Genomic DNA, 27,121 nt, shown 5'->3' on the forward strand with positions numbered 1-27,121 from the left:
AAGTGGGTAAAAATGGCACCAAAATTTGTCCCACAATTTCTACTGAACGTGGCAATACCCCATATGGCTATACAGTACTGCTTAGCCATAAGGACAGACTTGGGAGGAACAGGACTCCATTTGCCTCCTGGAGCTTAGATTTTCCTAGAACAGTTTGCGGACTCCATAATAATAATAATCTTTAATTATATAGCGCCAACATATTCCGCAGCGCTTTACAGTTTAACAGTTTCAAAACACAAGTCATAAGTAACAACCAGTAGCGTAGCTACCGGGGGGGAGAGGGGGTGGAGCTCTGAGGGGGCCCACCGGAGCTACGCTACTGTTTAAACTGTATCGGCATGCACATACGGCACATACGAAAATTAGTAGTGCGCATGCGCTGGCATACCCAGTTGTTTCTTATGTCCCAGAAGTATTTTGTGGCTATGCGCACTACTGATTTTTGGCTTTGCCCTTTGTTGGGCAAAGCATACTGCGCACGCACAAGGTCACATTGTCACATTTCAATGCACACGCATGAAATATGCACACGATCTGCGATCTTCACAGTGAAGAATGCATACAGCAAGCCAAGGAGGGGTGGAGTGACGGAACAGAGGGAACTCCCATTTGACCGAACCCAACAGATTAATTAACATACAGCGCCGGACAAATAAAAAAGATTTTTATGGGTGATACATGGAGAGTCAGAACTACTTGTGGAATGCATAGCTGACACTCAATTAAATGATATTTTTACATAGTAGGACAAAAAAGTGGTGACAAGTTCCCTTTAAGTATGAGATTATATTAATACTTATTGTAGATATTGTAACAACAATGATATAAGAAAGTGTAATAATACAAAATGTAATAATAAGTACAAGATAATAAGAATTATCTGACTATATAATTTTAACTGAATACAGAAAGAAGTCTATCATCTGAGAAAAATGAATCTCAATGAGAAAACATGGAATGGGAACTATCTAGAAGAAATGCTCATTCTTACTTCCCAAAATCTTCCCATGATCAAGGTAGAAGATAACTATGTCATTGTCAAAGAGCTGGGCAGTGGATCTTATGGACATGTTCTGCTTGCTTTAAACCAAACTAAAGGTACAAGAGATATAGCGAGCCATTTGTAATTTGTAATAAGATGCAGTATATAATGTAAATAAATATATCCATTGAGTTAACATATTGGATTGTTTGGGCAACAACATGTATAACACTGATGTCTTCTTTCAAATGAGAAAAAATAAGATACCCATGTAACATCCTATGCCATTTGAAATAACCCAAAATTAGAGCTCACTTTTCTTTTATTTTCACATTTGGTTCACATTTGAGACAATAGATGAGCAGATTGACTTCAAGTAGAATTTCCTGAAATTTGCAGGTCACTGTGAATTTGAACATTGCGCAATTCAATTGGCAAAAAAAAACGAAGGTTGGCCAAAATAAAATACTCAATCCCATTTCACACAGTAGTGAGGACTCGGCACGGCCTTTTCCATGATGCTTTACAACTTTATCACATATTTTAGTGCAGCCAATCAGAATGGCTATCACAAGAGAAGGACCGGCAACATTTTGTGCCTGTACAATGTAGGAATATAAGGTCAGAGAATACAGGTCATTCCACCTAGAGCTAGAAATAGGCCCAATCTGATTGTGGTGCATTATTTCACTGCTGAAGCAGACAGAAAATGTGAGCATAAATGTCAATCTGTGATTACTAATCCAAATGATATATAGAGAAGTGCTGTAGCTATAGTGTCACTCAAAGTGATTATGAATTGATTGATCTGTGTTATACTGCAGTAACAGCATTTTATTATTCTTCACACACTGCAGACAAGGAGAATAATATGTAATTCCTCAGTACTATTTTTGCTACTAAAACAAAATCCTGTCACACAGATTGTTCATGATTAGGAAATGGGGCTCTGAACTGGCCCTAGGACTGGGGCCTTAACTATCCCCAGAGGTTTTCTGGCACCCCGGGCAGGAATACCTCTAAAGGGGAGGAGGTTTGGGCCACCCACCTTACTGTTCTCCTGTTATACCCTAAGCTGTCCCCACTCACTCTCCCAGGAGGCCCGGGACAGAAATGCTAGTGTATTAACATGCAAGTCAGACAGGGATAACAGAAAGCAACAAACATACAAACACTCAGCAAAGGTAGAGAGCTATATGGGAAAGGATAGGGATGTACCAACCAAATGGGAATAGGACAATGAGTAAGGCGTACATCTAAAAACAGCACGCCGCAATCTCCAGTAGCAACAACAATCTCCAATTCAGCACAGCGTCTCCAATGAGCTAGGAAGCAAAGCTTTCACTGGCAAGACAAATAATGTCTTGCCAGGTTTTATAGGGAAAGGTAAGACCAGATCAGGGTAATTTTTGATCACTTTTCAGATTTTTAGATGCTAAATGATCAAAAACATGCAATTTATTTCTTTTTGGTTTTTTTATTTGCGTGGTTCACCGACCGGTAAAAGTAATACAATCGAATTGTTCATCAGGTCAGTACAATAACAGAAATAACAGATTTATCTTTTTTTTTTTTGTTTTTCTGCTTTTGCACACTATAAACAATATTTTAGAAAAATTGATTTGTTTTTACATCACTCCATTCTGTAACTTCTTTTTTTTCCCAAATGAGCCATATTACTCGTAAGGCTTGTTTTTTTGCGAGACGGTTTGATGTTTTCACTTATACAATTATTTTTTACATATGTCTTTTTGATCGCTTTTTATTCAATATTTTGTGTGTCAGTAAAAAGCCACATTTTTGGAATTTTTTAAATTTTTTATTTTACGGTGTTTGCCATGCGAAATAAATAATGTGACAGTTTTATAGATCAGGTGGTTCTGGACACAGCAATAGCAATTATGTGTACTTTTTTGTCTTGATGCAAACACTGTGTTTTTAGTGGCAAAGTGAATCTGTGATTTTTGTGCTATTTATTTTTTACATTTTTACACATTTTCTGTAATTGTTTTTTACTTTTTCAGTTAGTTCCACTGTGGGACATGTATACTTTTCACTTTAATCATTCGTCCCAAGCACTGCAGTACTAGTCATCGGATGACTTCATGGTGCCATGGCAACTATTGGTATCCGTGATTACGAACGTGTTATGGGTTGATCTTGCCATAGGGAGTCTTTTAACCCCTTAGATGTTGCTGTCGTGATTGGGGACAATTTAAGAGGTTAAACGGTCCCAAACCATTTAAAAACCACCTGGGGATGATACTGCGGGGTGTCAGCATTCATGTAGAGCTGTGACCCACAGGATGGAGATGGGGTGACATGCTGTTCACTTTTTCCTATAAAGCCCCTTAAAGGCTGCAGTTTTAATGCGTATTGTCAGTCATTAAGGGGTTAATGTGCTTTAACCCTACATCTGAAAGCAAATTATTACAGAAATTCGAATAATCTAGTAAGTCTTCTTATACGGACTTCTGGCTTAGCACTCTCCACAAATTGAAAACCCCCCACTTAGACATCTAGTCAGAAGCCTCACACCTAGTTACATCAGATCTCCTGCTTTACACAGATGAAGGGAAACTCCCCTAAACATAGCTATAAATGGAGTGTCTGGTTTGTCTTTTTATAGTAAGTCATGGGCAAAGGCTCATTAAAGGGCCGATATTGCCCTTTAGGAGTGCTACATCCAAAAGGTGGTACTAGAGCTCAAGTCCTCTTCATTTCTGAGGAGACTATTTGCAGAAATCAAGACATATATTTAATATTTTAGGTGTAACAAAGTGCGCACCTCTGAAGCCGAGAAGTGTACACCCGGCTTCAGAGACGCAGTGATGCTACCGGAACGAGCGGCGTGCTTGTGCTAGATTTGCATGAGCAACAATGACGCCTCTCATGCACAGGGGCATGATAACATGGAAAGAGGGCTTACTACGCTGGGGAACTAACGCCCCAATGACTAGTCGGAGCCCTCATTAGTATAGCAAGTATAATTTTTTTTTTAAACCCTACTTGTACAGAAAAAGTTATACAGTGATAGTTAGGCAGGGAATTTACTCATAAATAAGTGAATGCGGCTGGGTTGGAGGGTGTGGGGGACCTGACAGGTTCGCTCTCAGATACTGTGACCGCTTCTAGCATGTGCCCATGTATAACAGCCGACTCCTGCTGTGGATGGCACAGGCACAACTCCTGTTTCTGACAGAAAACAGACAAGTTTTTCTTATCTTGTTGAATGCATGAGACACATTTAAGATAAATTGAGATAATCTTAAAAAAACAAGTTTTGAAGTTCTTTAGGACAGATCAGTAGGCAAAGACCATGTTATTTTCTGGTGATGGGCAAGGTTTCAAAAAAATGCTAGTATATCTGGTATCACATGTGAAAAGAGCAAATGCAAGTCTGAGGTTCTGTGAAAAACATGTACAGCAGAAGGATGGTATCATTGTACTGTCCATATTTAATACTGAAAAGGATAGCAGAAGCTTGTAATTTATTTATCCATCTGTGGAAAATGGCGCGGATGGTAAAACCGGTACATGGATCCCACACACAGATGACACGGGTACCATTTTATCACGTACTTGTTTAAACGTGGATGCGTGTATAAGACCTAAACGGTACAAAAAAAGAAAATACGGGCATGAAAAAGATGGCGACACACATTCCTTTCCTCTTTGTATGCTTAATAATATTAATGACATGGAATATTATTTTATATACAGTACATAACCTAAGAAAGAAGTAATGAAATCTCATCCCATTTTTAGGAAATTTAATGGCTTTGAAGTTCATGCAAAAGAACAAGACTGATCTACACATGTTCCTCATCGAGTATTGTGTTTCCCTGTGCCTATCAATGCACCCATGCATTATCAATACTTTTGGAATTGCCTTTCAGACAGAGAGACATTACATATTTGCACAAGAAATAGCACATGATAATCTATTCTCTATACTGAAACCTCAGGTATGTATTAAAAAAATGGTTTAAGTTTTGAGATGATTAGTAGTGTTGTGAGCAAGGGCTCATTACTTGGGTTTGCAGAGTATCACGGGTGCTCATCCGACATGTTCGAGTCCCTGCGGTCGCATGTTTCGCAGCTGTTGCCACAAAACATGCAGGGATTTTTCCTGTTTGCCAGGCAATCCCTGCATCTTTTGTGGCTGTCTAACAACCACTAAACATGTGGCCGCAAGGACTCAAACATGTCAGTCAAGAACCCGCGATAATCTGTGCACACCCGAGACCCTCTGCAAACCCGAGTAACGAGCACTTGCTCTCATCACTAATGATTAGTATCTGGTGTATTTCCTTGTTTGCAGATTTGCTTCATCATTTCTGCACCTATCAGCTAAGATTATTTACATTTTTGGGTGCATTATTTTTACATGCGCATTTACCGCTGCGTTTTTTTCTCTATCATGTCTTAAATAAAGCTGTTTTCTTTTTGATACTTCCTAGAATTTGACTTTGATAAAACTTTACTGATACAGTCATGTGCTCATTAAATTTGTTTTTTCTTAGCAGCGGAACATACTTAAAATGCACCTTCGGTTTTTCCACATTTAGTGCAATTTTATGGGGAAATTCTGCACATAAGACTCAGCGTACCTGCAAGAGAAATTGACAACTTGCTAATGTCAAACATGCACTGTATGACAGTTTACGTAGCACAAGAAAACCACAGTAGAAATAAGATTTCTGTAAATCCCATCCACTGTGGAGAAACTGTAAGTCGATGTATTATTGTACAGCGAAAATATGCAATAGCAAAATCTCACCAAAAACTCATCATTGTTATTTAACTTTTAAGTTCACACAATGTGTTTTTCCAGATTTCTTTTTCTGTCCAAATATCATAGTGGTAACAAGAAAAACACTGAGTACAATAAGTATGTTTTTGCTGCGTTTTTCCATGCATTTTTCAGGCTTTTACGTGCGTATTTTTTTCCATAGTGTATGATCGGACCCTGCATTTTATATGAGCACCTGTTTTAGCATGATATACAGCTCTGGCAAAAATTAAGAGACCACAGCAAAATTTTCAGTTTGTCTGATTTTTCTCTTTATAGGTATATTTTTGAGTAAAATGTAAATTGCTCGTTTATTCTATAAACTACTGACAACATGTCTTCGAGTTTCCAAGCACTAAATTTTGTATTTATTTTCAGAAAATGAGAAATGGCCAAAATAACAAAAAAATTCAGTGCTTGCAGACCTCAAATAATGCTAAGAAAAGAAGTTCAGAATCATTTAGAAACAACAATGCTAATGTTTTAACTCAGGAAGAGTTCAGAAATCAATATTTTTTGGAATTACCATGATTTTTAATCATAGCTTTCATGCATCTTGGCATGCTTTCCACCAGTCTTTCACACTGCTTTTGGGTGACCTTATGCCACTCCTGGTACAAAAATTTAAGCAGCTCTTCTTTGCTTGATGGCTTGTGACTATTCATCTTCCTCTTGATTACATTCCAGAGGTTTTCAATGGGGTTCAGGTCTGGAGATTGGGCTAGCCATGACAGGGATTTGATGTGGTAGTCCTTCATCCACACACTGATTGACCTAGCTCTGTCGCATGGTGCATTGTCCTGCTGGAAAAAACAGTCCTCAGAGTTGGGGAACATTGCCTGAGCGGAAGGAATCAACTGCTTTTCCTGGATAACCTTGTATGCTGCTTGATTCATATGCCCTTCGCAAAGATTAACCTGCCCAATTCCAGTCTTGCTGAAGCATCCCCAGATAATCACCGATCCGCCACCAAATTTCACAGTGGATGCCAGACACTGTGGCTTGTACGCCTCTCCAGGTCTCCGTCTATCCATTAGGTGACCAGGTGTTGGGCAAAGCTGAAAATTAGACTCATCAGAGAAGATTACTCCAGTCCTCTATGGTTTAATCCTTATGGTCTTTGGCAAACTTCAACCTGGCTCTCCTTTGCTTCTCATCGATGAAAGGCTTTTTTCTAGTTTTAAATGACTTGAGCCCTACCTCTAGGAGCCCATTGCCAACTGTTCTTTCCATGCACTTCACCCCAGATGCTATTTGCCATTCCTTTTGTAGGTCACTTGATGTCATCCTGCAGTTGCGGAGTCACATTCGAATAAGATGACGGTCATCCCAGTCAGTGGAGAGTCGATTTCACCTTCTGCTAAGAAAACAAGTTCAGAATCATTTAGAAACAACAATACTAATGTTTTAACTCAGGAAGAGTTCAGAAATCAATATTTTTTGGAATAACCATGATTTTTAATCACAGCTTTCATGCATCTTGGCATGCTTTCCACCAGTCTTTCACACTGCTTTTGGGTGACGTTATGCCATTCCTGGTACAAAAATTTAAGCAGTTCTTTGTTTGATGGCTTGTGACTATCGATTTTCCTCTTCATTACATTTCAGAGGTTTTCAATGGGGTTCAAGTCTGGAGATTGGACTAGCCATGACAGGGATTTGATGTGTTGATCCTTCATCCACACATTGATTGACCTAGCTGTGTGGCATGGTGTATTGTCCTGCTGGAAAAGAGTCCTCAGAGTTGGGGAACATTGCCTGAGCGGAAGGGATCAACTGCTTTTCCAGGATAACCTTGTATGTGGCTTGATTCATACGCCCTTCGCAAAGATTAACCTGCCGAATACCAGCCTTGCTGAAGCATCCCCAGATAATAACCGTTCCGCCACCAAATTTCACAGTGTGTGCCAGACACTGTGGCTTGTACGCCTCTCCAGGTCTCCGTCTAACCATTAGACGACCAGGTGTTGGGCAAAGCGGAAAATTAGACTCATGAGAGATTACTTTACTCCAGTCCCATATGGTCCATTCCTTATGGTCTTTTGCGAACTCCAACCTGGCTCTCCTTTGCTTCTCATTGATGAAATGCTTTTTTCTAGCTTTACATGACTTGAGCCCTACCTCTAGGTGCCTGTTACGAACTGTTCTTTCCATCCACTTCACCCCAGCTGCCATTTGCCATTCCTTTTGTAGGTCACTTGATGTCATCCTGAGGTTGCTGAGTGACATTCGAATAAGATGACGGTCATCCCGGTCAGTGGAGAGTTGATTTCACCCTCTGCTGGTCTGTAGCTTTGTTGTCCCCAATGTTTGCTGCTTGACCTGGTTGTAATGGCCTGCTGTCTTAGACATTTTAAGGATGGAGGCAACATGACGCTCACTGTACCCCTCTGCTAGTTAGGCCAGAATTGAGCCCTTCTTTTCCTTATTCAAGACATTTCTTTTCAACTCCTTTGGCATGGTTAAAAGTTATCTTTTCATTCCTATTATTTTTGTAATAATACTAGCACTTGTTTTGCCATCCAGCTTGTCCTATAGCAAGAGGACTGTGAACACCACAGCAGTTTTTTTTTTATACTTTCCTTTCTTGAATACGATTTGGTTCAGGTGATCACCTAATCAGAAGCACATTAAGTAGAATGAGGTGTACTCTGGTTGGAATTCAACTGAAACTGGAATAGAATGGCTGTCAGACATGTAGAGAAGCTGATTCTTATAAAACTGTGCAGTGGTCTTTTAATTTTTGCCAGTGCAAAAAAAGTAATAAAAAAAGCCACATACCCTTATGGTGCTATTATATGTAGTTTAGCATCCACACAGTTTACTGCAGAATGCAGAATGGCCCCTGTACAGTATTTGCAATTTGAAACAATGGCAAGCTGCCAACAAGTGGCAAACTGTGTGCATTAAGAGCGCCAGATTATGCAAAGGTAACTGCTGAACAACAATTTGTGTTAAGGCCCTTTTACATTTAGCGATGCACCAGCGATCCAACCAGCGATCCGACCCGGTCAGGATCGCTGGTGCATCGCTAAATGATCGCTAGTGAGCTTTCATACAGAAAGACCTCACAGCGATGCAGCAGCGACGCAGCGCACAATACTCACCTTTCACACACAGCGATCCTGCGTCCTCCCGCCCGCCTCCACGCGTCGCTGGACGTCACAGCAGGAAGTCTCAGCAGGAAGCGCCCGACGAGAAATGGAGCCGGACATTCTCGCGCGATCAGCGATGAGCAGCGGGGGAGACGGTCGGAGGTAAGTATCACACATAGCGATATCGCTAGCAATATCGCTATAACGTCACAAAACCAGTGACGTTTTAGCGATATTGCTAGCAATATTGCTTAGTGTAAAACCCCCTTTATTCTTTTGACTGTTCACACAAAGGTTTTTTTTGTTTTTTAAGATTTTTTGGAGCAGAAATTGAGTGGAAACTCTTCAAAATCCTCCTGAAAAAACTAAAACTAATAGAAAACTTGGAGTTTGGGCTCAATTTCCACTACAAAAACTCAGCAAAAAGACCAAGTGTGAATATACTCTAAGGGTGCTATGAAAAATTTTAGGTTTTAATCAGGTTTTTTGATGCAGTGATGCATAAAGGGCAGATATCATGTCTTGTCTTTTTGAATCCACTGTTTGTTGTGGCTTAAAAAATGACATCCAAAAACCTAAAACCAAAACCTCGAATATGTAGTAGGACTTTTACTTTTTGGGCAATTACTTTTTCGTACTGATTAACAGTGCAAAACTACAAAATGCTAAATGTAGTAGATGTATATAATACATCTCATTACATGAATACCATATGAATCTACGTGAAAGGCGTTAATATGAATTAACAGTGTATAAAGTGCTAGTAGAATAGAATGTAGGGGAACTGATAAAATGCCCCAAAGATTATTAATGTATCTGATCATTAATCTATCCGTTTTTAAATCCATAAAAAAGTGCATGTCTGATTTAATATGTAATAAATTCAGCATTATATAGCCAATTCACGTATTAAAGAACATCATGCAGTGAAGACATTTTTGGTATCACCTGATGTTCAAAGTTTAAAGCAGCTTGTACACCCACCTAATGAGCTGAGTGCTGGTGGACATAGTCGGGCTCCTTCGAGGTGTTCCTGGGGTGTTGAAAGATCAGAGGAATGCGCTCAAAGATATATCATATGCTCAGAGTTACAGCCGATGGCAATTAGCTTAATTGCTTTTGAAGCCCGATGCTAGCAATTCCATGGATACCCAATGAGGCTACTGCTCCCCATACAGCATAGCTATACTTTGTTTACAACAGAGCAGCCAATGCAGGTGGCTTTTAGTATGGCTTTTCAGGAAAGCACCTCCGCCGTAACATGGCAACATAGCTGAAAAGCATCATTCTGCAAGAAAAATAGGAAGGGACTATTATTGCCAGAGAGGAAGGAATTTAAGGGCCCATTTACACTGCACAAATAATGGGCTTCACCGACCAACTACATTTAAGTTATCCAGAATTCATTTACACAGGACAGCGAATAATGATGACAAAACTATCACTAATAGTAAAGTGTCACAGGTCCATCAGTAAGGCCCAGGTCACACTTAACGTATGAATAATAGGTCCGAGTTTCACTGCGGAGCGTCGCAGGAGTGTAATGCAAGTGTCATGCGAGTACAATCTGAATTCTCACACCTAGCATCCTATTTACCGCAGGTACGTAGGATGCAGTAATGGACTGTACACAGACCAAGGGTGAAAGTGGTTTATACAGTAGAAACTCCACGCAGTGAGAAACGGAGGGATAGCATTCCCTAATACAGCAAAAGGCTAATGGATAATAACTTAAGGAACAGGAACAAGTAAAGCCGACAATACAATAAAATATAACTTATCACTCAGGCACCAGTGACGGTTGAACTTCTGTCTGTAACTGGTGCTGCCTAGATTGCGTCACAGTGGGGATCTGTCTGGGCAGAGCAGAGCCTGGGTCTGTCTCAATCCTGACCTAAATGATGTAGTATCTTTCCTTGGGATCCTGATGCCGGTCTTGGGTCCAGCAGTTGAGGTGATGAAGAGGGATACGTCCTTATCCTCAGCGGTGAGTATCCCAGCACTACGGGGTTTTGCAGCACTGCCCAAACACAGTTTACAATGGGCAGCCCAGTTTGCTGTGTCAAATCGAAACATGCCTAAGTCCTGTTCACAGACATTGTCTCTCACGGTCAGTACTGTCAGCGGGAGCGGTTGTGGCATCATTGTCGGCTGTGTTAGCGGTCTCAGTGAGGGCAGTGATGTTGGCTGGGACAGCTGTGTCTGAGCGGTACTCAGTCGACGGTCTCCTCTCAAAACGCTCTGCCCAGACGGCTCTCAGCTGAATTTACCTCACAGGCGTCCCGTGCGCCTGAAGTTTATGCCCAAATTGTCTGGTCACTCATCTGCTGCAGCTCTGTCCACTTAGCCACACCCTCTTTTCTCAAACACAGAGTACGGTCTGGAGTCTCAAGCTTTCTACCCCGCAATATAGGTGACAGCCTCAACGGTTCTGGACTCTTCAGAGGAGACATGTCTAGTTAGTTCCTTCCCCTTACATATGCAGTTGTGTGAAAAAAAGGATTTGCTCCCTTTCTGATTTCCTATTCTTTTGCATGTTTGTCACACTTAAATGTTTCAGATCACCAAACAAATTTAAATATTAAATAAAGTAAACACAAAATGCAGATTTTAAACATGGGTCTTTATTAATAAGGGAAAAAAGAAATCTAAACCTACAGGACCTTGTGTAAAAAAGTGATTGCCCCTAAACCTAAAAACTGGTTGGGCCACCCTTAGCAGCAAAAACTGGAATCAAGCATTTGCAATAACTGGAAATGAGTCTTTTACAATGCTCTGGAGGAATTTTGGCCCACTTATCTTTTTAAGGTCATGCCACAGCATCTCAATTAGATTAAGATCAGGACTTTGACTAGGCCACTCCAAAGTCTTAATTTTGCTTTTTTTAAGCCATTCAATGGTGGACTTGCTGATGTGTTTTGGATCATTGTCCTGCTGCATAACCCAAGTGCGCTTCAGCTTGAGGTCATGAACAGGTGGACGGACATTCTCCTTCAGGATTTTTTGGTAGACAGCTGAATTCATGATTCCATTTACCACAGCAATTCTTCCAGGTCCTGAAGCATCAAAACTGCCCAAGACCATCACACTACCACCATATTTTACTGTTGGTATGATGTTCCTTTTCTGAAATGCTGTGTTACTGTTACATCAGATGTAATGGGACATAAACCTTCCAAAAAGATAAACTTTTGTACACAGAGAATTCACCCAAAAGTCTTGGGGATCATCAAGATGTTTTCTTGAGTGTTTATATTCCTATTGCTCAGCAGTGGTTTTCATCTTGGAACTCTGCCATACAGGCCGTTTTTATGCAGTGTCTTTCTTATAGTGGAGTCATGAACACTGACCTTAACTGAGGCAAGCAAGGCCTGCAGTTCTTTGGATGTTTTTGTAGGGTCTTTTGTAACTTCTTAGATGAGTCATCACTGCGCTGTTGGGGTAATTTTGGTCAGCTGACCACTCCGGGGAAGGTTCATCACTGTTCCATGATTTTGTAATTTGTGAGTAATGGCTCTCACTGTGGTTTGCTGGAGTCCCAAAGCTTTAGAAATAGCTTCAGAACCTTTTCGAGATGGATAGATTTCATAGAATCCTAGAATGTTAGAGTTGGAAGGGACCTCAAGGGTCATCATGTCCAACCCCCTGTTCAATGCAGGATTCACTAAACCATCTCAATCAGATGTCTGTCCAGCCTCAGTATGAAGACTTCCATTGAAGGAGAACTAACCACCTCTCGTGGCAGCCTGTTACACTCATTGACCACCCTCACTGTCAAAAAGTTTTTTTTCTAATATCTAATCTGTATTGTCTCCCTTTCAGTTTCATTCCATTGTTTCTCGTGTTTCCATGTGCAAATGAGAATAAGGATGATCCCTCTACACTGTGACATCCCTTCAGATAATTGTAAACAGCTACTAAGTCTCCTCTTAGCCTTCTTTTTGATAAGCTAAACATTTACAGATTCTTTAACCTTTCCTCATAGGACATACTTTGCAGTCCATTCACCATCGTGATATCTCTTCTCTGAACTTGCTCTAGTTTCTCAATGTATTTTTTTTTTTAAATGTAGTGCCCAGAACTGGACACACTATTTCAGATGAAGCCTGACAAAGAGGAGTAATCTTAATTACTTTGTTTTTCATTTGTTCTGGAATCTCTTAGGATCGCGGCATGATGTCTAGATTTTGATCTACTTCACTTTGTCAGGCAGTTCCTATTTAAGTGATTTCTCAATTGAGAACAGGTGTGGCAGTAATCAGACCTGGGTGTGGCTAGGGAATTTGAACTCCGCTTCCCAAAGATGTGATAAACCACATATCATTTATGTATTAAGAAGGGAGGGGGCAATCATGATTTCACACAGGGCCCTATAGGTTTGGATTTTTTTTCTTTTAATAAATACTTTCTTTATATGTTTACTTGGGTTATTTTTATCTCATATTTAAATTTGATGATCTGAAATTTTAAATGTGACAAACATGTAAAAGCATAGGAAATCAGGAAGGGGCAAACACTTTTTCACAGAACTGTACAAGGATGGGGAGCATATACTAGAATGTATGCATATACAAGGATGAGATCATAGAATGTTAGAGGTGGAAGGACCTCAAGGGTCATTGTGTCCAACTCCCTGCTCAATGCAGGATTCACTAAACCATCTCAATCAGATGTCTGTCCAGCCTCTGTGTGAAGACTTCCATTGAAGGAGAACTCACCACCTCTCGTGGCAGCCTGTTCCACTCATTGATCACCCTGTCAAAAAGTTTTTTTCTAATATCTAATCTGTGTCTCCTCCCATTCAGTTTCATCCCATTGCTTCTAGTCTTTCCTTGTGCAAATGTGAATAAAGATGATCCTTCTACAATGTGACAGCCCTTGAGATAATTGTAGACAGCTATTAAGTCTCCTCTCGGTATTCTCTTTTGCAAGATAAACATTCCCAAATCATGCAACCTTTCCTCATAAGACAGGGTTTGCAGACCTGTCACCATTCTGGTCGCTCTTCTCTGAACTTGCTCCAGTTTGTTGATGTCTTTTTTAAAATGTGGCGCCCAAAACTGGACACAGTATTCCAGATGAGGTCTGACCAAAGAGGAGTAGAGGGCAATAATGACGTCACGTGATCTAGACTGTATACTTCTGTTAATACATCCTAGAATTGCATTTGCCTTTTTTGCTGCTGCATAACACTGTTGACTCCTGTTCAGTTTATGATCTATTAGTATACCCAAGTCTTTTTCACATGTGCTGTTGCTTAGCCCTATTCCTCCCATTCTGTATGCACTTTTTTCCTATTTATTGCATTTTTCCCAGTTAAAAAACATTCTGTTAGTTGCTGCCCCCATTGCTCCAGTTTATTTATATCTTTTTGAATCCTCTCTCTCTCTTCTCTAGTATTAGCTATCCCTCCTAGCTTTGTCTCGTCAGCAAATTTAATCAGTGTACCCTCAATTCTTTCATCTAACTCATTGATAAAGATGTTGAACAATACAGGGCCCAGGACAGAGCCCTGTGGTACCCCACTTGAGACATTCTTCCAACTGGATGTGCAGCCATTTACGACCACTCTTTGGGTCCGATCACTAAGCCAGTTATGAATCCACCTAACAGTAGCCTTGTCCATGCTATACTTAGTCATTTTTTCAATAAGGATGGTGTGAGATACAAATATAAATATACAAGGATGGCGGTCATATACCAGGATGAAGGGCAAATAAAAGGATGAGGGGCAAATACCACAATGTGGGGGATATACCAGGATGAGGGGTATATACGAGAATAGGGGCAGCATATACCAGGATAGGGAGCATATTCTTTTTTATATCTACAGTCTGATACCCCTGCTACTGTCTGTGACTGCTGTCTGTTTCACCCACCTGCATTCTGCTGCCCCGCCTGCTGTCTGTAGGAGTTGTTTTTCCTAAACTAAAACCTCAGTATTCAGGTTAAATTGCCATGTTGGCTCTTTACAATAAATAAGTGGTCAAACGTATGAAATATATATCTCATGGGAATCAGAAATAGTGCGAACATATAAATCCCTTAAAACGAATTATTTATTTTATACATTAAAAAACACCTATCCCAGTGAAAAATGGCCAATGCCAAAATTAACCAGACCTACGCTGGGATGCTACATAGCCCTACTCTAAGGCTCACTGATACCTTCCTAGCCGTGGAGGTTGGCACCCTAAAAACGAGAATTGGCGCCCCCACTCAACGTGGACTATCCCTCACTCCCCTACCAGTCCCTATTCAGACAGGAGGGAAAACAATAATCTGATAGTGCAGAAATGAAACTTCAGAATGCCCTAAGCTGAAGCAAAACCTCAAAACAATTGATGTTGTCCTGATAGAACCCCCACATAGGGGTATATTAACCAATAAATTGCTTGTCATGTGTAGGTATGCCCATCTGATATTATAGCAATGAACATTAGAGTTGCCTTAGGCTAAAGTAGGACCCCAGGATACTATAAGCGATAAAAAATCTAATACTTCCACATCATGATCATATGTGACAGACTGATATGTCCGACAGACAGATAATACAAACTAACCCCTCTCAAGGGTAAACTCTGAATCATAGTATAATAAACAAAGTCACTTATCATGTGTAGGTCAACCCCGACACGTTTCCCCGCCTGTAGCGGTTCATCAGGAGGATCAATCAATAAACGTCATATCCATATATGATACCCAGATGATGCATGATGGCACCGGTGGTCAGGAATGAGTGGATTTAAATAACCCCCATGATGCAAAGCCACAAATCAGCCCCACCCATTATCAGGTGGGCAAATCACGTATGAGAAGGTAGTGATAGCCCCAATACATCCACATAATACCGTAGATAGTAGCCGCCCTCAGCGTCAGCAGCTCACATCATCACAACCGCCTACGATACATAGCGGGTGGATAGAGGCCCCACGTGCGCTCCAGGATGGCGCCAGCGTCCCACGTCATCAAAAAACGCCTCGAATACATAACAGATAGATGAAGCCCCGGCGTGCGCTCCACACTGGAGCGCATCCAAAATGGTGCCGGGACTTCCGGTTTGGGCGCATCCAAAATGGCCCCGGGACTTCCGGTTTGGGCACATCCAAAATGGCGCCGGGACTTCCGGTTTCGGCAGACTTAGTTAGGCTCCAATACCAGCATTCATTTTACCCTCAAACAGGGGGAGGAGCAAAGGGTATATGTATCACATGGTGGGGCACCCCGAAAAAGACGTCGGGCCTTCCGGCCCCAGGCCAAATGATCCCGCCTCCGTGGCTACCATGGGGAAGTAAGACGCTGAACAGAGCAAATGGTACAAGATATTCAAAAGTGTAGAGTTTATGATTATATCACTCATATATACTAGAATACCGCCAAGTGACTATTTATTAGGAAGACAATATTGGGGATAAAAAATTCTATATAAGAATGAACATCAGAAACAAATATAATAGATATATACCGCTTTACAATGCAGTGTATGCCTAAAAGGCATCCTCAGATATGCCCTTCAAATAAAAAACCCCCATTAATCCAGAATACATATATATATTAGAGAACAGCCGCCATATCAGGCATACTTTTAGTCCATTAAATGAAGCAGGTATATGACATGCACTCATTCATCCCATCTGGGAAGAGGGACTGTAACCTGAAAATCCACTCACATTCTCTTCTCAGGATTATATTATCCAGGTTACCTCCCCTCACTTTCGGCTTTATTAGTTCAATTATAGTGAAGGAGATGTCGCTCACACAGCCTTGGTGTACTGCATTCATGTGTCTTGCGACCGGGGTATCTCTCTTATTTTTGATATCCCCCAAATGCTCCCCCACCCTAACCCTGAATTCCCTAGTGGTCTTACCCACATAGTCCCTGGGACATGTGCATGTGGCTTTATAAACCAGACCTGTTGATCTACAATTACCAAAATCTCTAATGTAGAAGGTTCTCCCATTATGTGAGCTTGTAAAGGTTTTACATTGCAACATATATTTACACCTGGAGCAATTACCGCATTTGAAAAAACCAAGGGGTCTCCTATCCAGCCATGTAACCGCCCCCCTTGGCCTTTGATAGAAACTATGGACAAGCCTATCTCCAACAGACCTCCCCTTCCTATATATAACACTTGGTTTCTGTGTTACAAGACCTCTCTAGTTGGGGTCAGCTAGCAAGATACCCCAATGTTTTTTAAGGACATGATATACTTTATCCGCCTGAGCATCATAAGTTCCAATAAGCCTTACAATATTTTCATTTGTATCATTCCTGGGTCCTTTTTTCTGAAGCAAAGAATGTCTATCACTTAGTAACGCCTCACGTTGCGGTCTGTCCAATATCTGTGGGGGGTACCCTCTCATCTTAAACCTATTATATAGGTCCTTAGATTGTCTTCTATAAGAATTTAAATCAGAGCAGTTCCTTTGGATCCTCAGGAACTGCCCCTTAGGGATCCCCTTCTTCAATGGCTCTGGGTGATGGCTTGTCCATCTCAAAAAATTATTAGTGGCGGTTGGCTTCCTATATGTGCAAGTGCTGATTCCTCCATCAGCCATTTTAGTAATCGTCAAGTCAAGGAAATTAATGCTGTGCATATGACATTCATATGTACATTTAAGTCCCACTGTGTTAACGTTAATAAACTCGATAAAGCGGTTAAATTCAGCCTCTGGGCCAGACCAAAATATCAATATATCATCAATATATCTGGCCCAGAGGCTGAGGAATGGAATCCACCACTCATCCTCATCTCCAAATATGACAGTCTCCTCCCACCAGCCCAGGAAGATATTTGCATAACTGGGGGCACAGGGGCTCCCCATTGCAGTCCCCCTGAGCTGGTGGAAGTACCTGGAGTCAAAAATAAAATAATTCCTAGTAAGGACAAATTTCAGCAAATCCTTAATAAATAGGTTGTGTGCCCGACATTCTACTGCTCTGGTTCGCAGAAAATGAGTAACTGCTTCAAGTCCCCATCTATGTGGGATACAACTGTATAGTGCCTCCACATCAATGGATGCTAGCATGGTATTTTCTTCAAGCGTAACCCCTTCAAGTAAATTTAGTAGGTGCGATGTGTCACGTACATATGAGGGAAGTGCTGCCACAAACGGCCTTAGAATCCTATCCAAATAGACACCACTGTTCTGGGTCAAAGAGTCTATGCCTGAGACAATAGGTCGACCCTTTAATGGATCCAGCCCTTTGTGCACTTTTGGTAATGCATAAAACGTTGCAATCACAGGCGACTTAGGTAACAAAAACTGAAACTCATTATGCGATATTAGCTTATTAAGCCTTGCCTCATCCAAGATTATCAATAATTCTTTCTTATATTCCTCAGTTGGGTCGCCATGCAACACCTCATATGTATCATCAAGATTTAACAAAGAGTAGCACATCGCACGGTACTTGTCGTGATCCAACACCACCAGATTTCCACCTTTATCAGAGGCCTTAATTATTATATTAGCGTTCTTTTCCAACCCTTCAAGGGCTATATTCTCAGCATGTGAAAGATTAAAAATACCATCACGATTGACACAAGGAATTTTCCGTAGATCATCCTCCACCATCTTAATAAATATATCAATACTTGTTACCTCCTTATTGGGTGGCATTCTGGTACTCTTATTTTTCAAGGTGGTGAACGGACCAACCCCCCGCTGCTGTTCATTCTCCCTCAGGAGGCTGGTCAGGGCATCAAGACCCTCCATGTCCTCTTCTGATAAACCAAGCCTGAGGCACTGTTCACGATCATGCTGCTTGAAGAAGAGTTTCCACTTAAGGTTACGACCAAACAAATTAAGATCCTTAACCCAATTGAAGCAGTTATATTTGTTTGTCGGCACAAAATTGAGACCTTTCTGCAAAACAAGACATTCATCCCCAGACAAATTGTGTGATGACAGATTTATGATCTGACCCTGATTAATTATGGTCTTTTCCTCAGATCGTAGCCCACTGCAGGGCCTCTGTCCAAAAAAGATTGTGATGCAGATGAGGAAGGACCTAAGGACAGATGCTGTGCTCCCCTTCCCCTTCCCCTTTGCCTGTATTGATTTCTTGGTGGGCGCCATCTTGATCTACTCTGCCCTCCTCTTCCCCTAAAACCACCAGAATTCTCTGTGCGTTCGGTGTCAGATGTATCAATATCTGATGAGGATACCTCTATTGAGTTACTAATCTGATACTCATATGCCCTGTTGTCTTTGAATTCAGCAAGATCATGTATAAACTGCGAGTGTTTTCGATCTTTAAGATTGGTTTGAAACTTCTCAACTGATATCTTGAGAATCTCTTCCCTTCGTACAAAATCAGAGTCAGATCTCAACTTTGGACTCTTTCAATAAGGTTATTCAATTTTTTAGTAGATTCCTCGAACAGTTTTTTCTCCTCAATGAGGAGAAGCTGCATGAACCGGATTGATGAGTCAACAGATTCCTTAGTCCAGACCGCCAGTAAATGAGGACTAGTGGTTCGGGGTGAGGGCTGTATGTTAAGATTGTCCCTAAGGGCCTTCGCATTATTTTTAATATAGCTCTCTAAGCCCCTAATCTCCCACCAAGATTTAATATTTTCTTTATATGCATAATAAAGTTCTTTAAAGAGGGTTCTCAGAGGAGGATTGTCTGAATTTTCTGGGGATGAACTAATGGAAAAGACCTGATTGGCATCCTGTGCCCATAAGTCAGTATTAATGGGAGCCGATAAAAAACTGGCCATATCAAGAAAAAAATCAAAAGTCGAACATATGAAATATATATCTCATGGGAATCAGAAATAGTGCGAACATATAAATCCCTTAAAACGAATTATTTATTTTATACATTAAAAAACACCTATCCCAGTGAAAAATGGCCAATGCCAAAATTAACCAGACCTACGCTGGGATGCTACATAGCCCTACTCTAAGGCTCACTGATACCTTCCTAGCCGTGAAGGTTGGCACCCTAAAAACGAGAATTGGCGCCCCCACTCAACGTGGACTATCCCTCACTCCCCTACCAGTCCCTATTCAGACAGGAGGGAAAACAATAATCTGATGCAGAAATGAAACTTCAGAATGCCCTAAGCTCAAGCAAAACCTCAAAACAATTGATGTTGTCCTGATAGAACCCCCACATAGGGGTATATTAACCAATAAATTGCTTGTCATGTGTAGGTATGCCCATCTGATATTATAGCAATGAACATTAGAGTTGCCTTAGGCTAAAGTAGGACCCCAGGATACTATAAACGATAAAAAATCTAATACTTCCACATCATGATCATATGTGACAGACTGATATGTCCGACAGACAGATAATACAAACTAACCCCTCTCAAGGGTAAACTCTGAATCATAGTATAATAAACAAAGTCACTTATCATGTGTAGGTCAACCCCGACGCGTTTCCCAGCCTGTAGCGGTTCATCAGGAGGATCAATCAATAAACGTCATATCCATATATGATACCCAGATGATGCATGATGGCACCGGTGGTCAGGAATGAGTGGATTTAAATAACCCCCATGATGCAAAGCCACAAATCAGCCCCATCCATTATCAGGTGGGCAAATCACGTATGAGAAGGTAGCATGAGGTAGTATCACGTATGAGAACGCTAATATAATAATTAAGGCCTCTGATAAAGGTGGAAATCTGGTGGTGTTGGATCACGACAAGTACCGTGCGATGTGCTACTCTTTGTTAAATCTTGATGATACATATGAGGTGTTGCATGGCGACCCGACTGAGGAATATAAGAAAGAATTATTGATAATCTTGGATGAGGCAAGGCTTAATAAGCTAATATCGCATAATGAATTTCAGTTTTTGTTACCTAAGTCGCCTGTGATTGCAACGTTTTATGCATTACCAAAAGTGCACAAAGGGCTGGATCCATTAAAGGGTCGACCTATTGTCTCAGGCATAGACTCTTTGACCCAGAACAGTGGTGTCTATTTGGATAGGATTCTAAGGCCGTTTGTGGCAGCACTTCCCTCATATGTACGTGACACATCGCACCTACTAAATTTACTTGAAGGGGTTACGCTTGAAGAAAATACCATGCTAGCATCCATTGATGAGGAGGCACTATACAGTTGTATCCCACATAGATGGGGACTTGAAGCAGTTACTCATTTTCTGCGAACCAGAGCAGTAGAATGTCGGGCACACAACCTATTTATTAAGGATTTGCTGAAATTTGTCCTTACTAGGAATTATTTTCTTTTTGACTCCAGGTACTTCCACCAGCTCAGGGGGACTGCAATGGGGAGCCCCTGTGCCCCCAGTTATGCAAATATCTTCCTGGGCTGGTGGGAGGAGACTGTCATATTTGGAGATGAGGATGAGTGGTGGATTCCATTCCACAGCCTCTGGGCCAGATATATTGATGATATATTGATATTTTGGTCTGGCCCAGAGGCTGAATTTAACCGCTTTATCGAGCTTATTAACGTTAACACAGTGGGACTTAAATTTACATATGAATGTCATATGCACAGCATTAATTTCCTTGACTTGACGATTACTAAAATGGCTGATGGAGGTATCAGCACTTGCACATATAGGAAGCCAACCGCCACTAATAATCTTTTGAGATGGACAAGCCATCACCCAGAGCCATTGAAGAAGGGGATCCCTAAGGGGCAGTTCCTGAGGATCCGAAGGAACTGCTCTGATTTAAATTCTTATAGAAGACAATCTAAGGACCTATATAATAGGTTTAAGATGAGAGGGTACCCCCCACAGATATTGGACAGACCGCAACGTGAGGCGTTACTAAGTGATAGACATTCTTTGCTTCAGAAAAAAGGACCCAGGAATGATACAAATGAAAATATTGTAAGGCTTATTGGAACTTATGATGCTCAGGCGGATAAAGTATATCATGTCCTTAAAAAACATTGGGGTATCTTGCTAGCTGACCCCAACTAGAGAGGTCTTGTAACACAGAAACCAAGTGTTACATATAGGAAGGGGAGGTCTGTTGGAGATAGGCTTGTCCATAGTTTCTATCAAAGGCCAAGGGGGCGGTTACATGGCTGGATAGGAGACCCCTTGGTTTTTTCAAATGCGGTAATTGCTCCAGGTGTAAATATATGTTGCAATATAAAACCTTTACAAGCTCACATAATGGGAGAACCTTCTACATTAGAGATTTTGGTAATTGTAGATCAACAGGTCTGGTTTATAAAGCCACATGCACATGTCCCAGGGACTATGTGGGTAAGACCACTAGGGAATTCAGGGTTAGGGTGGGGGAGCATTTGGGGGATATCAAAAATAAGAGAGATACCCCGGTCGCAAGACACATGAATGCAGTACACCAAGGCTGTGTGAGCGACATCTCCTTCACTATGATTGAACTAATAAAGCCGAAAGTGAGGGGAGGTAACCTGGATAATATAATCCTGAGAAGAGAATGTGAGTGGATTTTCAGGTTACAGTCCCTCTTCCCAGATGGGATGAATGAGTGCATGTCATATACCTGCTTCATTTAATGGACTAAAAGTATGCCTGATATGGCGGCTGTTCTCTAATATATATATGTATTCTGGATTAATGGGGGTTTTTTATTTGAAGGGCATATCTGAGGATGCCTTTTAGGCATACACTGCATTGAAAAGCGGTATATATCTATTATATTTGTTTCTGATGTTCATTCTTATATAGAATTTTTTATCCCCAATATTGTCTTCCTAATAAATAGTCACTTGGCGGTATTCTAGTATATATGAGTGATATAATCATAAACTCTACACTTTTGAATATCTTGTACCATTTGCTCTGTTCAGCGTCTTACTTCCCCATGGTAGCCACGGAGGCGGGATCATTTGGACTGGGGCCGGAAGGCCCGACGTCTTTTTCGGGGTGCCCCGCCATGTGATACATATACCCTTTGCTCCTCCCCCTGTTTGAGGGTAAAATGAATGCTGGTATTGGAGCCTAACTAAGTCTGCCGAAACCGGAAGTCCCGGCGCCATTTTGGATGTGCCCAAACCGGAAGTCCCGGGGCCATTTTGGATGCACCCGAACCGGAAGTCCCGGCGCCATTTTGGATGCGCTCCAGTGTGGAGCGCACGCCGGGGCTTCATCTATCTGTTATGTATCTGAGGCGTTTTTTGATGACGTGGGATGCTGGCGCCATCCTGGAGCGCACGTGGGGCCTCTATCCACCCGCTATGTATCGTAGGCGGTTGTGATGACGTGAGCTGCTGATGCTGAGGGCGGCTACTATCTACGGTATTATGTGGATGTATTGGGGCTATCACTACCTTCTCATACGTGATTTGCCCACCTGATAATGGGTGGGGCTGATTTGTGGCTTTGCATCATGGGGGTTATTTAAATCCACTTATTCCTGACCACCGGTGCCATCATGCATCATCTGGGTATCATATATGGATATGACATTTATTGATTGATCCTCCTGATGAACCGCTACAGGCGGGGAAACGCGTCGGGGTTGACCTACACATGATAAGTGACTTTGTTTATTATACTATGATTCAGAGTTTACCCTTGAGAGGGGTTAGTTTGTATTATCTGTCTGTCGGACATATCAGTCTGTCACATATGATCATGATGTGGAAGTATTAGATTTTTTATCGTTTATAGTATCCTGGGGTCCTACTTTAGCCTAAGGCAACTCTAATGTTCATTGCTATAATATCAGATGGGCATACCTACACATGACAAGCAATTTATTGGTTAATATACCCCTATGTGGGGGTTCTATCAGGACAACATCAATTGTTTTGAGGTTTTGCTTCAGCTTAGGGCATTCTGAAGTTTCATTTCTGATTATTGTGTTTTCCCTCCTGTCTGAATAGGGACTGGTAGGGGAGTGAGGGATAGTCCACGTTGAGTGGGGGCGCCAATTCTCGTTTTTAGGGTGCCAACCTCCACGGCTAGGAAGGTATCAGTGAGCCTTAGAGTAGGGCTATGTAGCATCCCAGCGTAGGTCTGGTTAATTTTGGCATTGGCCATTTTTCACTGGGATAGGTGTTTTTTAATGTATAAAATAAATAATTCGTTTTAAGGGATTTATATGTTCGCACAATAAATAAGTGGGTTTCTGGTTCCAGTAGTTTGAGCACTCAGTCTCTAAAAGGTTCGCCATCACTGCTATAGGGAGTACCCATTTAATTATGAGTTGGAAGTGTGGGTATTATACCACAAAAAATTCATCAAATCTCAGGCTCTTGAAGATAAAGTGAACCTGTCAGCAGGATTGTGCACAGTAACCTACACACAGTGTTAGGTCGGCGTCGTTATACTGATTAATGATACCTGGTGATGAAATCCGTCTTGTGGTTGTTGTTAATCTTTATTTGTAGTTTTCCGTTAATGAGATTCTCGTGCTCCAGGGCGGGCATTTGTGTGTGTGTGTGTGTGGGGGGGTTTATCTAGTGCTCTGCTTACATATTCATCTGTATGGCTTCTGACCTGTCCTCTATTTCACATACTGCAAATGGTTGCCAGTTTGTTACTATGTGAATTAGCCATTTTGGGAAAGCAAGTAATAAGTGCAACTTTTTTTTAGACTAATGAAAAATAGGTCTCTTATGCAAGTCTACAACAATGGATCTCTTATGCAAGGCTCCAACTGCAATATTATGTTATGTACAGTACGTGCTGAATATAGCCATAAATATGCTATGGTGTGCATACTGTCTAACAGATTCTGCTTTTTTTTGTAATTCATAGATTGGATTGCCAGAAAACACAGTGAAACGGTGTGCTATCCAACTTTCCAGTGCCCTAGAGTATATACACAAGAAAGGCCTTGTTCATCGTGACATAAAGCCTGAAAATGTTCTCATTTTTGATCAAGAATGTCGCAAGGTTAAACTGACTGATTTTGGTCTTTCATGCACAGCAGGAACATATGTTGAATCAATGTCTGAAAATTTGCCATATACAGCTCCCGAGATGTGCAGCTTAGGATCAGCAGATAAGCTTAATGTGCAAGGAAGTTTGGATACTTGGGGATTTGGGGTACTACTCTTTTGCATTTTGACAGGATATTTTCCATGGACCTCAGCAGTCTCAGCTGATAAAAATTTTGTTCAATATACCAAGTGGCATAAAAGCAGCAAGATATTTCGTCTTCCAAATCAGTGGAATACATTTAGCACTGAGGCTCTAGAAATGCTGAAAAATTTGCTTGTGCCAGACCCAAACAAGAGATGTGCCTCAACCGAAGTCATAAAATATGTCAAATCACCTTGGAAAATGATGTGCAGTAAATACAACAAATATAAAATGTTGTCATATTAAAGAAATGACATTTATGATTGTAAGACCTCATTCAGACTGTCCAATAGAGTGTGGCAAGTTTTGCACAATAGAAGAGTAGAGAACTGCACCTGGAATATGGACATGTCTGAATGAGAGCCTGTGTGTTTTTTTACATGCATCAATTCTGCCAACTGAACTGTAGTTACTCTATTATATTCTTATAGAATAGCAAAAAAGCTGCAGTAGAAAAGATTGTAGAACTGTAAAACTTGATTGCACCATAAAACTCTAACTGCTTATTTAAAAGCAAGTTTATGTATAAAAAGTAATGAAAACAAGGAAAAAGCACCAATGGTAAAAAGTACATCAGCAAAATGTATACTTTGCCATAAGAAATAGATGTCTTCACAAATAATGCACTTTTTAAAATTGCGGAACATGAACTGTCCTTGTTGCACCTTGAAAGCCACCACTTCGGCATTTTGACTCAGAGTGGTGAACTATTGGACAACACCTGCTTAATCAACAGAGGACCCCAATTAATGTAAAAACAGTGCATTCTCACCCACCACAGCAGCACCATTACAGCGATGCCGCTAGAGCAGCTGCTGACTGGCTTCAGCTCGTTAATAGTCCATCAAGGCAGACGTCTGCTCTGACAAAGTAGTAAAGGCAAACAGTGGCCGCTCGAGTCCTGCGGGCACGTGTCATAATGTCATGCCACCCGTAGGGACCAGCGGCACTGACACTGCTGAAAAGGCACCACTGCAGTGAGTATACATTGTTTTCATCTTAACTGGAGTCCTGAACTGATTAATTAGGGGTCATCCAGTGGTGGACATCTCCTTTAACCATTTCAGTATGGGAGGTTTTACCCCATCCATTGTTTTCCGAAGCCCACTTTGGCAGAATGTTATGTGCCTCAACATACTTTGGGCCATAACTTGTGTATGAAACAGGTTTTTCTTAAAAAGGGAGATGTATTTATTAATGACATTATTTCGGGATACATAATTTCTTGACTTACGTGCTTTTTTCAGCAGGGCAATTTAAAAAAACAGCAATTTTGCCTTTTTTCTGTGTTTTAAATTACCACCTTTTATTGCGTAGCATAAAATAAATGTTACTTATATTCTGTGGATCAGTATACTCAAGATTATTTCAAACGTATTCTGTATATATTTATGTATTTCACCTTTGAACAACACCAGGTTTTTACTGTTGTAGTAATATGAGTTTTCTTCTTTACAATTTCATACAATAAAACCAATGCTTATGAAAAATTATTGTTTTCTGTTTTACTTTATTTTTGTTTCAGTATAGGACCTCACTGTGTCATCTACTGATAACATATTTACTGCTTTGGTATACATAGTATTAATTGTGAAATACAGTGGCTTACAAAAGCATTCACCCCCCCCTTGGCATTTTTCCTAGTTTGCTACCTCAATTTACCAGGAATGTCACTTTTTTTTGAGGGTTTTCATCAGTTCATGTAAAGAACATGCCTACAACTGTGAACGGTTGGTTTTCTTTTGTTGGAAAGCAAACAACAAATAGGAGAAAAAAAATGAAAACTTCAGTGTGACCAGATTGCCAATTGGATTAAGGTCTGAGTTTTGACTAGGCCATTCTAAAACATTTACATTTCCCTTAAATCACTTGAGTGTTGCGCAGTATGCTTTGGGTCATTGTCTTGTTGGAAGGTGAACCTCAGTCCCAGTTTCAAAGCATTGACATACTGAAACAGGTTTTGCTTAATATCCCTGTATTTCACACCATATATCTTCTCCTTGGCTCGCAGCATTTTCCCTGTGCTTGCTGCCGAAAAACTTCCCCGCAGCATGATGTTTCCACCACGTTTCACTGTGGGAATGTTGTTCTTGATGTGATGAGCTGTGCTGGTTTGGTGAAAAAAAAAAGCCAAAGAGATGAATATTTTTGCAAACTTCTGCACATGGAATGAAGTATGTGGGTTTTACAACTAAAGAAAAAAATATATCTA

At 40.9% G+C, this 27,121-nt stretch overlaps 1 protein-coding gene across 1 annotated transcript; it reads left to right on the plus strand.

The window, feature by feature from the left end:
* The first annotated feature begins 917 nt into the window (after positions 1-917).
* Positions 918-26,133, plus strand: LOC141055089 (serine/threonine-protein kinase SBK1-like). Its single transcript, XM_073552045.1, has 3 exons — positions 918-1,101; positions 4,754-4,953; positions 24,583-26,133. Exons 1-3 carry the CDS (start codon positions 936-938, stop codon positions 25,153-25,155), a joined length of 939 nt encoding a protein of 312 aa, XP_073408146.1. The 5' UTR covers positions 918-935; the 3' UTR covers positions 25,156-26,133.
* The last annotated feature ends 988 nt before the right edge of the window (positions 26,134-27,121 follow it).

This window comes from Dendrobates tinctorius, unplaced genomic scaffold, assembly GCF_039654945.1.
Source record: "Dendrobates tinctorius isolate UK_male_01 unplaced genomic scaffold, ASM3965494v1 ptg000184l, whole genome shotgun sequence".
NCBI lineage: Eukaryota > Metazoa > Chordata > Amphibia > Anura > Dendrobatidae > Dendrobates > Dendrobates tinctorius.